The 13,816-nt window shown below is 34.3% G+C and overlaps 1 protein-coding gene across 1 annotated transcript in view; it reads right to left on the bottom strand.

Moving 5' to 3' along the window:
• Window positions 1-1,316: 1,316 nt before the first annotated feature.
• Window positions 1,317-13,816, bottom strand: part of lin28b (lin-28 homolog B (C. elegans)) — a 20,566-nt gene continuing 8,066 nt past the window's right edge. Inside the window, exons 3-4 of the mRNA XM_016526817.1 lie at window positions 7,557-7,744; window positions 1,317-1,756 (exon numbers count right to left, since the gene is read on the bottom strand). Of these exons, the coding sequence (XP_016382303.1) occupies window positions 1,483-1,756; window positions 7,557-7,744 (462 nt within the window). The 3' untranslated portion in view covers window positions 1,317-1,482. The remainder of the gene's footprint in view (window positions 1,757-7,556; window positions 7,745-13,816) is intronic.

The following is a 13,816-nucleotide window of genomic DNA, read 5'->3' as shown; positions in this document are numbered from 1 at the left end:
CTGAGAAAAAAAAAGCCAGAATTGATGAGATAAAAAGTCGCAATTACCTTTTTTATTCTGTGGTGAAAATAAGCTTTATCATTACAGTAATTCCGACAGCGTTGAATACAGCACCATGTCCTCCACAAGCTGATCGCTTTCAAGCTGGATGAGATGCATGAGGGAGGAGAGTGATCAAATCAAAACGGCCTCAAAAAGAATCAACTTCATCTACCTATGTGCTTTATATAAATTACACTAACATTTATAATATTTCACCATATATTAATGCCTTAAATTATCACTGTGAGCTGTGGAACAGTCTGTGATAAAGCAAAAACAGCTTTACAATGTATCTAAACAATGGCAATACATTTAAATCAGAGTTAGTTAGTCCTCTCTGACTGAAGTTAATGTACCTCTTAGTCTTCAATTGTTAGTCTAATCTCAAACTCTGGCTAACAGCACCTGATCATAAAAACACCCACACACACAAAAACTGATTCAAATTTCCGCTGTATCCCATAATAATGTTATTGATAGGATGTAGTGAGCATGACTATAACAGCCCCCAGCCATAATAAATCTGCTCCAGGCCCTGTGGGCCTTGATTGCGAGCAGTTTTCTTTGTCATTATGTCTGAATCTAGTTTAAAGTCAACATGAAATCAAAATTGATCATATTTACTTTCCTAATGCATGTTCCTGATCTTAAAGGACTAGTTCACCCCCCAAAAAATTGCTTAAATTTTACTCACCCTCAGGCTATCCAAGATGTAGTTGAGTTTGGTTCTTCATCTGAACAGATTTGGAGAAATGTAGTGGTGTGGATTACTTGTGGATCATTGTGATGGTTTTATCAGCTGTTTGGACTCTCATTCTGACGGCACCCATTCACTGCAGATGATCCATTGATGACCAACTGATGTAAAGCTACATTTCTCCAAATCTGTTCCCATGAAGAAACAAACTCTTTTACATCTTTGTGTGGCCTCAGCGGGAGTACATTTTCAGCAAAGTTTCATTTTTGGGTGAACTATTCCTTTAACATGAATGTTTTATCTGTGCATGTTATCACAAAGGTAACATGACAACTTGGTTTTCCTCTGAAGCGAGTTCACTAGCGTCACTTATGCAGTACACGGCAAACATTTTTACTCAATCAAAAGGTAAAATGGCTTGCAAACTGCAACATCTGTTGACTTCATGCTTGAGTTTTTAAAACACTGTTTCATGTTTTTCTTCTAAATGTAATCTATTTTGCCTTGTGATTTTTAGTACTTCAAATACACTCGCTCATTTATGCACACACACACACACACACACGCCAGTCGCAGAGTTTGTTGTGATTGCTCAGTGAGAACACGCATGTACACACATGACCCCCATCGGCTGATACCATAGCTGCACAGGAAGGAAGGAAGGGAGGGAGGGAGGGTCTCCTCTGTGAGGTAGATGATTTCGGGTCCGGGCTTCGTCTGGTTGAAGAACCTTTCGGTCGCTTTCAGTCCCGGCTTTTTCTCCAGCGCTGGGAGTGACTCCCCCGTTGAGATGCTTCCTCCGGAGAGGACGACGAGCCCGACTGGCTTCCCTCTTCCTGGGACTGAGCGGAGGTGGAGGGGCGTTGGGGGTCCTGAGACGTGGAGGGGGACAGCGCCCTCTTGTGGGGACACTGGGCCACCATGTGTGTGACACTCTGACAGTAGTGACACTTCTTTGGCTGGGGTGGAAGGCCACACTCTTTAGCGTGGTGGTCCAGACCTCCACAGTTATAACACCTACAGAAGGATGAAAAATGCTTGGTTATATTAAAGCATTATAGAAATGATACTCCTAAACTGTACAAATCAAATAGGAGATATATTGGAAAACAGGACTTATCTTGCTTGTCTATAGGTGCAGCTGATCAGTTTGTATAATTCTAAGAGTTAGAGAGAGGGTGTTGCCCTTTAGCATTTAAACAATAAAGTATATTTGCATCATGTTTGTACTTGTAATAATGCTTGTTATTACGCTTATTAAAATTATGGAGGAAAATGTGTTTGATTGTTATGAAAATAATATGCAAAGAAAAACATATTGTTCCTAAAACAAGCTTTTTAATGGAATTCTTTTTATTATTGTTTTTCTCTCTCTTTTCATTTTTGGATGAAATGTGACCTGGACGTGTTTCTCTGAGACTCAAACCAAGTGTCGGTCACTAGAGGGCAGTACAGGACAAGACTTACTCCAATAGCAAACATCCCTCATAGAAATATTCAAAAATTGCCAGTTTATTTGTTGTAATAGAAAATAGATGCTACAATATTTAATAAGCATTGTTTTAATCATATGGGAGTCATAAATAGACCTAGCCCAGTAATTCCTACATTAAAATGTAACGAAAAACACATTCATAGCCACAACCAAAACAAATGAGATGCAAGAATATGGTTTCCAGCTCTTTTGTTAGATATGAGGAAACTAAGTCAATGTGATCATGAGGAATTGTCTAGTTGTTATTAAGTTACCATGGAGCCTTCGGTTGCCAAGGAAATTCCGGTGCATGGAAACGTAGGAAATGACATTACAGCTCTAAATATAGAGAATCAGATCTCTCAGAGCCACTAATGTGTGTGTGTGTGTGTGTGTGTGTGTGTGAGAGAGAGAGGGAGGGATATATTATTACACTGTTCTCTGGAATACTTGATTCTGAATAGTGGATTGCAGCATTCTGCAGTCATATACAGTATTTTTGTATAATAATAGCAAATTACATCTGACTGCCGACAGGCAAATTATTTCTTACAAAGCTGTTACATGTCTCTCATATGAGTGTATTTTAATGCAGATATATTGTGATTTAAAAAAATAGTTACTGAAGGATTATCTTAAGTAAATCATCACAGCATATCTGCATTAAAATATATGTGTGTAAATATCTATTACAGGTTAAACAATTATTTTAAGAAAAAAAAAATCATAAAACTGAACGGAAATGGACACTGAATGTTTTGGCCAAAATAAATCATATTTAAATCAAATTAATTTTTGTAAACTAAAATAATTTTTTTAAAATAAAAAACATGGGACAAACTTGCCCAAACCTGCATTTACAAGGGTTCCACTGTTATTACCATAGTAAGTAGGCCTACATGTAACGTGTAACTACGTCATCTTAAAGAGCAGGTCATATGGTATTTTAAAGTGTCCTAATATTGTGTTGGAGTCCCCTACATATCATGCTTTACCTGGAAACCTAAAGCTGCACTAGGTGTACATCACATATTAGCACAAAAACTTGATATTTTGAGCACTCAATTGAAACTTTACACATAACGCATCAATCGTGCTTACAGGTTGTGCTTCGGAGAGCTTGTTAGTCCAAATTAAGAAGATTAGAAGCCAAGGAAGATAAAAGCCAAGATTAGAGAAGCAGTCCTTGGTAAAATGACATGCACACAACAAAAGGTTTGAATTGTATTTCTGTGGTATCCTTGAACAGCGTCTTCTCAACATGATGTAAACACACTAACTAGCTGAAGTGTTTGTGGGCAGGTCAGACTCTGTTCGTATTTCGCGGGCAGGCGGGGATTATGCAAATGTGTTACCCAGTGACGTATACCGGTAACAGGCTAAAGATTCGAAAATATGACGACTCGTTAAGGCGATTCAGAATCAACTCTCTCTTTTGAGAGACAATATCTTTATGTATCATGCACTTTTTTGATTAACAACTTTGCAGATTGTTTTCATTTAAGGATAGCTACATTATAAACTGCAAAACCCATATGACCTGCTCTTTAAAGGATTAATTTTTTAATTAATCTTTTTAATAATTGTTTTGTTTAGGATTTTTATTGAATTTTTTTCTTATTGGTAGCACTTTAGAATAGGGAACACATATAAGAGTTTTCCTCTAATAAACTCCTAATTTGTTGCTTATTTCACAAAATAATGTTCTTTTTAGCAACGTCATATGACCCCTTTAAAATAAAGTGTTACCTTCTAATTGAATAGGGTTTCAAACAGGTGCTTGAAACCAACTGTAACGCCCCTGTGGACTGTTTATTGTGGTTTCTTCCCCTTTTGTTGGTTTAGCCCGTTCAATCATTAGTTAATTATCCTCAGTGTGCTCACCTGTCTGCCCCTCGTTATCTGCCCTATAAGTTCCTGTCTCTTGTATTCTAGTATTGTCGGTTATTGTGAATGTTACCCTGAGTGTGTGTGTGTCTCATCCACCCGTATCTGCCTTGTTGTCTCTACATTAAATATCCTTATTTGAATCCTTGTCGTCCTCGTCATCCTGCCTGCCTCCACACACCTTGACCGTGACACCAACATACAATAACCACTGCTTGAATAAAAAACAAGTATTTGGTTAAACTGCACTTTTGACATTCTATTTGTCTGTATGTGCACTGACTGTTTTCAGCCTGTAGGAGGCGGCGTGGATCAACTACAACATCACAGCTGAATGTGCTGGATATTAGACTAACAAACTTCACAAAACTGAGCTGACATCAGCGCTGAACTACAAATAAATAAATAAAGCCGGAACGTTTGTGATTGACAAACACATTTGATCATTATTTTGATTTCACCATTTCATCTCCTCACACATTCACATCTAAAACAAAAATAGCCTATATTCAAGGAAAATGTAATGATGCAATCTTAAAAATAAAAGACCATTTGCATTTTTGCTCTTCAATATCACAACATAAAAACTGAATTTCATAAAAACCAACACAAAAATCTGTGAAACTCGACAGCATAATTTTCCTTCTGACATCCAGACTCTAGATCCAAAGAAAGAACCATTAAACTAAACAATCAGTTAATATAAATAATAATAATAATTTAAACTAAAAAGATTTCTATTAACCTCATAAAATTATTATTGCATGATTTTGAACTTTCAGCTGCACATCTTCTCAATATTCACTGAAAATAGTCAATATTTCTGTACTTCAAATGATAAACTGACATAAAATCAGTTGTCTAAAGACTTTTTAGTTAAATTTACACTGTGAAGCTTGACAGCATAATTTTCCTTCTGACACCCAGACTCTAGATACAAAGAAAGAACCGTTAAACCAAACAATTAGTTGATATAAAGTATTATCCATCTAAACTAGAGATTAAAGTAATGATTGTATTTAAGATTATTATTACATGATCTTCAAATCAGTATTTACTGAAAAACAGGCAAGATGTACTTCAACTTATGACATCCAGACTCTAGATACAAAGAAAGAACCGTTAAACTAAATTATTCGATATAATGAACTATTAATATAAACTAAAGATTAATTAAGCTCATGTATTTAAGATGATTATTACATGATCTTGAACTTTTAGCTACAAATCGTCAGTATTCACTAAAAATGCAGGCAATAATAACTGATAAACTGACGTAAAATCAATTGTTTTTCAGTTAAATTAACACTGTCATTGATTAGTTACCATGTTTAAATCATTTATTCAATTATTATTAATAAACTGATGCAATGCATTTAGCAAGGTCCCGTTATGAGCCAATTTCATGAGCCGTGTCCTAATGCACCTGTTGTGTTTCAACCAGATTAATTACTTTAAAGAATTCTTCATAAATGCATTTTTAATAATCAGTTCAGGTCTGACTGTTCAGGTCGTCTTCAATAAAACGTCCATCATCTAATGTCTAGTTTTTTGTTAGCGCATCTATAGTGACGGACTATATGATAAATGGCTCACCCACGCACATATACATACTTATAAATAGCTATAACACAACAGACTGAAAAGACTTGTTCAGTTTGGATTTATATATTTTTTGCTCTGATCACCATGGCAACAGGAAGTAGAAGACAGACTCACAATCAATGCGAGTCGTGAACAGAAAGCGTTTGGCGAAACCAAACTATGAGCGGTCTACATTGAAAAGTACAAGATGTGTGGCTTCACAGACCGTTATCAATACTGGAATTGATTCTGTTATACAGAGAAAACGAGAGCCTTTTTAATTGATATGTGAACATTGAGAATTTTAACCCTGAAACACGTCCACATCAAATCAAAAGCGGCTAGTCTGAAGAAAGTGCTTGTGTAAGACAGAAATACAAGATTTTAGATAAATAATCCTGTCTGGATAAAAATTGTACACTATCAAATGAATCATAAATAAATCAATTATTTTATATAAAGGAATATTTTAAATTAAATGCAGCATGTAATTATATAATTCCCTTGCTCTATTGCATATATCAATTTATTATTATGCAATCTGAGTATATTTTGAATTAGAAAACATTTAAAATAAATAAAATCAAGCATTTGGTTAACACTTCACAATAAGGTCTCATTTGTTAACAACATTATTAGTTAATGCATTCTCTGACATCCATTAATAATTAGAAATATATTTTACAGCTTTTATTAACCTTAAATCATTTTAGTTAATAAAAATGTTCAATTCACAGTGCAATTTTAAAGACAAAACGTTTGATCATAAAAACTGTTAACATTATTAAAGATTAATAAATGCTGTAGAAGTATTGTTAATTGTTAAAGTAATGTGCTTAACTAATGTTAAGAAATGAAACCTTAATAGAAAGTAATTCGTTTAAGTCTTTTCTAGATTATAGATCTCTTCTCTTAAAATGTTTATAAATTTACAGATCGAAAACAAGAAAAAGTTTAGGTTTTGATTATGTTAATCAAGATTTTAAATCAGCTTTTACTAATTAATAACTTCCAATTGTTCCAGTTATTTGAATTATTAATCACTCCTACTAAACAACACTAGTAGATTAGCAATACAGCTATTATTATAAATAATAAAAGCAGACTTTTGTTCGGACTTCTGAAAAGTATTTTCAACCAACTAAAGATTTAGAAAAACCAGCAGCAGCTGCTAAAGACAAGCTATGAATAATAAAGAATAAAACCTAAAAACATTCGTCCAGCAAGATACCATTTATAGTTAATCTACAGTTTAGTGCCCATTGAACTATTAATATTACATGTATGCAGAATAAACAACTGAAAATAACCCAGTTTAGTCCAGCTTTGTCAGGGGCTGGCGTCTGGTGTTCTCCCTCTCACCACCAGAGGTCGCCATCTCCCATCCTCCCGGACTCCTTCTCCGTCACCTTGACTCCACACACCTGGGCACACACTCACACACACACACAGCTGTCGCCCATCCGGGACTCCATCACCTTCACTCCACACACCTGTGCACACACTCACTCTCACACAGCTGTGGCCCATCATGAGGACTATTTATGCACCTTCCCCACGCCACTGGGCGCGGATGATTAATGTTTGTTTCACGAGTGTTAATTGTGGTTTCGTGGATTGACGCAGCCAGAGGTGGCCGCATTGCGTCAGATTCCTGTATCTGTTCTAAGCCTGTGTTTCAGAGTCTTAGCTCTGTTTATGTTCTGTTTTTACCCTTTGTTTTCCTCTGCAGTAAATAAACCTGCATTTGGACCCAAACCCCTTGTTTACACGGTGTCTTTCCTGACCGCGCCGTGACAAGCTTAGGTTTCATGACAGAAATGGCAACAAAACATATTAAACTACATATCCCATCATGCTCAGCACACTCACCGGTCTCCCTTTGGTTTGCGTTTGAGGGGCGGGGCCTTCCCTTTGGGGCGTCGGTCACTGCCCGAGCATGGACCCCCGCCGGGCCCCGTGACCCTGAGCGACTCCAGACCTTTACTCGACCTCTTGAAGGTGAATTCAACCTGCTCGCCCTCCCGTAAGCTCCTGAAGCCCTCCATCACCAGTTTACTCTGAACACACACACACACACACACTTCATTTAATACAGATACACATGCACTTATATCATCTATAAATATCTAAATATTTATAAATATCAAACAGACCAGTCCTATCAACACAGATTATTGAACATTTCATGGCATATAATAAAATCAGGGAGAGAATGATAAATAGATGTTAAAAACTTAAAAAAATGTCTTAAGTACTGGAAAAAACAAGAGCTACCAATCTGTCAAAATCACCTTAATGTGCATTACAAGAGCAATGTTTAAAAACACATTTGATCACTTTTGTGAACCTCATTGCTAAAGCTAAAAAAACAGATTTTGGAAAACAGATTTTGCTTATTTAAATATTTGTAGTAAAGCGAGTGATCGAGGCACTAAATCATTTGCCAATGTCCGAATACTAAAGAATAGGGATGTAACGATTCACTCAACTCACGATTCCATTCAATTCACGATTGTTTTTAACAAAATGAGATTTAAGACAAATTATAAATTAAATGTATCCTTTTATTATTGCTCGGACAAAATGCTGCATGTTTCTTTGTGAAATTGAAATATAACACTATAATAATATACTAATATACCACTTGCATATTATTGCTCTTTTGTTGGTTTTGATTGCTTCTATTGTCCTCATTTGTTAGTCGCTTTGGATAAAAGCGTCTGATAAATGACAAAATTTAAATATAATGTAAATGTAAATAACCAAACTAAATTGAAATTTTAAAACAAGCAAGCCCCAAATCAAATAAATAACACAAATAAAATAAATCTCTTCGTATAAACAAAACAAGGCTTTGTCTGTGCTTTTTTCATTTAAAATGAGAGGCAACCACTGCATTTTAATCATGATCCAAACAAAGATGCTGCATACATGCAACATGAGCAGTTTTTAATCTAAATTAGATTGTATAATTTCGAAATTTGAAGCAAAAACAAAATGGTTTGACTGCAGTTTTGTTTTCTAAAGACAGTAAGTTCCCCTCAAACATACATTCATATAAACTCCTACCCCTAATTGAATCGGGATTTGTTTAGCATCTCAACCGATTTGAATCGTCACATATTTGAATCGATTTTCAACCGGCTCACGGTTAATCGTTACATCCCTACAAGCAAAAAGCAACTAAAGTACATTTATTTTGTTTAATCACCAAATATTAATGTAATTGTCTTTATAACTGCTGCCTGACAGAATCTAATACATTTGGCTCCTAGTTTAACTTTTAGGAGCCAAATTATAAATGTAAAAAAAAAAATTATAGGCCTATCATTCTAAAATATTTATAGAAAGATCCATCAAATCTTGAACATTTCATGTTTATCAGGGAGAGAAAGATATTATAGATGTTCAAGAGAAAGATTTAGCCTACTAGAAATAACATGCATTACAAAAGCAATGTTTAAAAACACATTTGTTCTTGCATAAAATGCACAATTTTACCTCACTGAAATCAAAAACACATTTGATTATAGGAACCAAAAATTTAAATATAAAAAAATATACAAATAGCTTATACAAATATTTATAGACATCAAACAGATCAGTGATATCTACAGATCCATACATGTTAATTTCATGTCATATAATAATCCATAAGGGAGAATGGTTCAAGAGAGAGATTTTCTAAGTACTGTAAAAAACAAAAACAAAAAAACTATCAACCGATCTGTCAGAATCACTGATCAATATCAATGTCAATATCGATCAGAACTACTGATCTCTCGATATACACCTGCATTTTGAAAGCAATCTTTAAAAACACATTTGATCATGTTTCTTGCATAAAATGCACAATTTTGAAAAATATTTTTTCCTATTTAAATATTTGTAGTGACTAAACCACTTGCCAGAGTATGTCAGAATACTAAAAATATTTAAAAAAATAGCAAAGAACGATTAAACTAAATGACACATAACTGCAATAACTGTTCTGTTCAGTTGACTGCCACGTGACAGAATCTAATTCATCACCTGTTTAACTTTTTAATTAGATTTTATTACATGTAAAAGTTAATACTGCAAAAGTAAATACTTTAATAAAAGACAATTCAACAAAATTGAAATAAAAAGCACAATATATGATAACTGTGCTATTTTTTTACAGCTTCTACCTGGCTAATCTCATAATTCGGGAGAACTGCGTCCACTTTCATACAAAGATGCTCTGTAGCAAATACGGTTGCAAATACTTGCAAAAATTATGACTTAAATAGTCTTTTACAGTAAAATACTATTTTTACTAAATGTGAATCATAGTTTTTAATCAGTGAAAATGAATTCAAAAATCCTCTACACAAAGCAAGCACAACGCCAGAAAAGACTTTCAGAAGAATCCACCGGTGTTCATTTACATTTCATCATTCTGCAGAATGAGGACCATCAACAGCAATTCATCAAATTTATTATTCACAGGTCAACACAATTGTGACCAATGTGTTTATTAGTTTAATTTAAATCCATCCTTCAATTAATAAGATTTTCTGGCATTATTTTTAAAAATGCAAAGCACTGACCCTGAGAAAAGATCCGAAATTATAAAAGCAATGAAGTCAGTTCATTTCAGTGAAATTTAATTAAATCACCGTAAAAAATCTGTACATTTGCAATTTCGCATTGATTTGAACAATTTAGTCGTTTTATCGCATTTTATCGAATTGTTTCATCACACGTTAGAGCTGATTTACTGTGATGAATTTATTGTTCAAATACACTACAATTAATTCTACAAAACACACAGATCACAGATAAGATCTAGTTTATGATTACACCAAAAAACACAACAAATACTGAATATGTATCTGTTATATTTGTTTGTGATTTAATAAATAATCAATTTTTCACAAGTACATTGTGAGCTTTCCAAAGAATACAAACAGCTTATTCTCGCAGCTAGAAAACTCTCTCTATGGTATTGTCACTAAGGCAGTGCTACATGATCATATGATTTACATTTCAATTATTCATGTAATTAAAACAGCAGTAACGTAATGCATGAATCAAATGCAAGAGGCAAAGCGCAGCTGACATGTATTCTCATCATTTACGTTCCTCTAGAAACATCACGTTTAGAGAAAACAAGTCAATAGATCAGCACCGCCACACGCTCAGGTTCACATCTCGGTTTCATTTGACTTTTTGGAAAGATGAATGTCTAAATATCAGCACTGAATTCACATCTGGACTGATGAATGACATTTCCAGTGTCTTCAGCTCAACATTTGTTTCTGTACATCAGCTCTCACTGATTCGTTTTTGCCACGGCATCACGTTTAATTCAGCCGTGTGGGAAATTAATGCATTTCATTTCTCTTAATTGACATAACAGGCACAAAAGCATTCTGATTTAACACTTACGAAGGGGAGAAATTAAAAATCCATATCATAAGAAAGAAGTGCATTTATGCGAAAAGCCAGGAGCAAAACCATTCCCACGCACATATATTAGATGTTTGTTTTCTATTGAAATATCAATCTAAATAGCAAAAAACACTTCAGTTAACAGGATTAGATCTTGGTAAAAACACACACATACACATACAAATAAATTAAAGAAGTACATATGATTTAAATAAACAAATATTTTTAGCTGTTAGTAATAATGAAGCAAAATCTGTGAATCAGTCATTAATATTATTATACATTACCTATAACATTTTGTTTTGTATTAATTACCTATTAATAAAGTTATATGTTGATTTTGTCTATTAATGCAATTAAATATTAATATATTAACGTGATCGTAGATTCATAGAATAAAAATTTGTCAGGTTTTAATCCAGCGTTACTGATTGTTCATCTATCTATCGTTTCTTTCTCTTTCTTTCATTCATTCTTTCTATCTATCTTTTTTCTTTTTCTTTCTTTCTCTATCTGGATCTGTAGTGTGAAAAAAAACTGTAAACGCTTTCCACTTATAAATATTTGAATAAATATTGTAAATAAACGTTTTATTAAAAGTATTCTATAATATAGGCTAACCAGTGCTCTGTTCTGAAATGTGATTAAACTGAAATTGATAAGTAAAGATTTTCGGATATTTAATTTTTATGACTACACACACAAAAAAATGATTTTTCAAAGTTGTAAATACCACATAAAATTAATAATTAGTGAACTGATTAAAAGTTGTAAAAACACAGTTTTGCAAGAGAATAGTCTTTAGTCTTTCTACTTTAAAACTGCATGTGTAATTCAATGTGTTACTTTGTTGTAAATAATTGTGAGATTTACTAGCAATTTCTGAGTGACAATTTCTTTTTGATTTCTAATCTAAGTGTGTGCTTCTATTTCCAGGTCAAAGTTCAGAGAGAAGCACTGCAAACAGGAAGATCGGGCAGCAGCAGACACGTCTCTGATGTCTGAATTCATCCAATAAAGCACAATTAAGAAATCTAATCCATGAGCACAGGAGAAGATGTGTGTCACAAAAAAAGCAGAAACACAAGAGACGGAAGACAGAAAGCAAGAGTGAGAAATACGGAGAGCGCCACCAAAGGGCCGGACGTATCGCACACCACCCCTCCTCCACGTTTTCATCCTTCATTGTGACCTTTGACCTCTGCCCAACCCCCTTCAAACACACACACACACACACACACACACAGGCATCCCGTTTCCCTGAGTTAAATTAACAACACACTTCTGCCCTGACTACAAGACGCACACGCAGTACTTGATCTGCTGACACACACTACATCACTCGACACACACTCCTGATAGCAGCCGGATATGAGCTCTGTGTGTGTGTGTGTGTGTGTGTGTGTGTAAAGTGCACATGGTCGAGTTACGTCTGATAGAACTACATTTATTTTTACATTTTAAAAATGCCTTTGAGGATGATTATACTGTTAAAAAATGTGTGTGAACGTACAGAATGAAAATCTATAAGAAAAAAACAGAAACAATTAAATCTCAAAAAGACAATTTAGATATTCACGTTGATTTTATGTTTGTGTCTGTTTGGATTATGATGAAGCTTAAAAATAAAACAGATATGCACAGAAAATAAATAAAAACAGAATCAAAACTACAGTTTATGTTTGTCAGGATTTGTTTTGTTACTTTTTATGCGTTTATTCATTATAATAAAACACACCAATGTAGCTTACTGTCTTTCGCTGAAAGTTTGCTTATTTTTTGAAAAGCAAACATAAAAAGCTCTCTAAAAAAGTTAAAGAAGTCACAGATTTTGGTATCTGGTTTATGTTGCCTTTTTCTTATCTGTCCAAACCATTTGACTTGAGATTTTAAACAATTCTAAACACACCACTCTTTTACATTTAACATTTGTGCTCTTGGCAGATGTTTTCTTATAAAAGACACTTCATTTAATGAGTTTACGATATCACAAATCAAGTTTATTAGGAGGAAAGCTCTTAAGTTTATGTTTTCTAAAATAATGTGGTTAATCACAGTTCTTTCATGATTTAACAGGAGGGGGCAATTAATTTTTCACGTAGGGCCAGGTAGGTTTGGACAGCTTTTTTCCCTTAATAAATGAAATTATCATTTAAAAACTGCATTTTGTATTTACTTGCATTATCTTTGCGTAATATTAAAATTGGTTTGATGATCTGAATCTTTTAAGTGTGACAAATATGCAAAAAAAAAAAAAACAGGAAGGGGGCAAAAACCTTTTCACAGCACTGTATATAAGCAACATGTAGATAATAAGTACATTGTGTCGGGTGCTTAATACAATATATTGACACACATCGGATTTTCTCCCAACTGTTCTCCTCCACTTAAGACATAAACTGTGTTTAAGTAAATACTCTCCAAGCCGGCCATTTGGACATATTTTGTGTGTATTTGATAGTTTGGACATGCATCCGAAGCTCAAAGTGTAATTAGCTTGTCCGTTTTGGAGCGCGCCACGTACACACATTTCAGCCTGAGGAACAGCGTCTCTTGTGCGGATTGTGCTTTCCACGTTTTATTATCAAACATGTCCCGCAATTTAGCAACAGTGTAAGACGGCCTTTTTTTCAGCAATCACCGATTGAGCTGATTCTGACTTTAAGTTTGGGTTTTAGGGAGGAACGAATGCGCACCGCTGTGAAGGGAAA

This window comes from Sinocyclocheilus rhinocerous, unplaced genomic scaffold (genome assembly GCF_001515625.1).
Source record: "Sinocyclocheilus rhinocerous isolate Xijiao unplaced genomic scaffold, SAMN03320098_v1.1 scaffold303, whole genome shotgun sequence".
Classification (NCBI taxonomy): domain Eukaryota; kingdom Metazoa; phylum Chordata; class Actinopteri; order Cypriniformes; family Cyprinidae; genus Sinocyclocheilus; species Sinocyclocheilus rhinocerous.
Note: the sequence above shows the minus strand (reverse complement) of the source record. Positions and strands in the feature narration are given on the sequence as shown.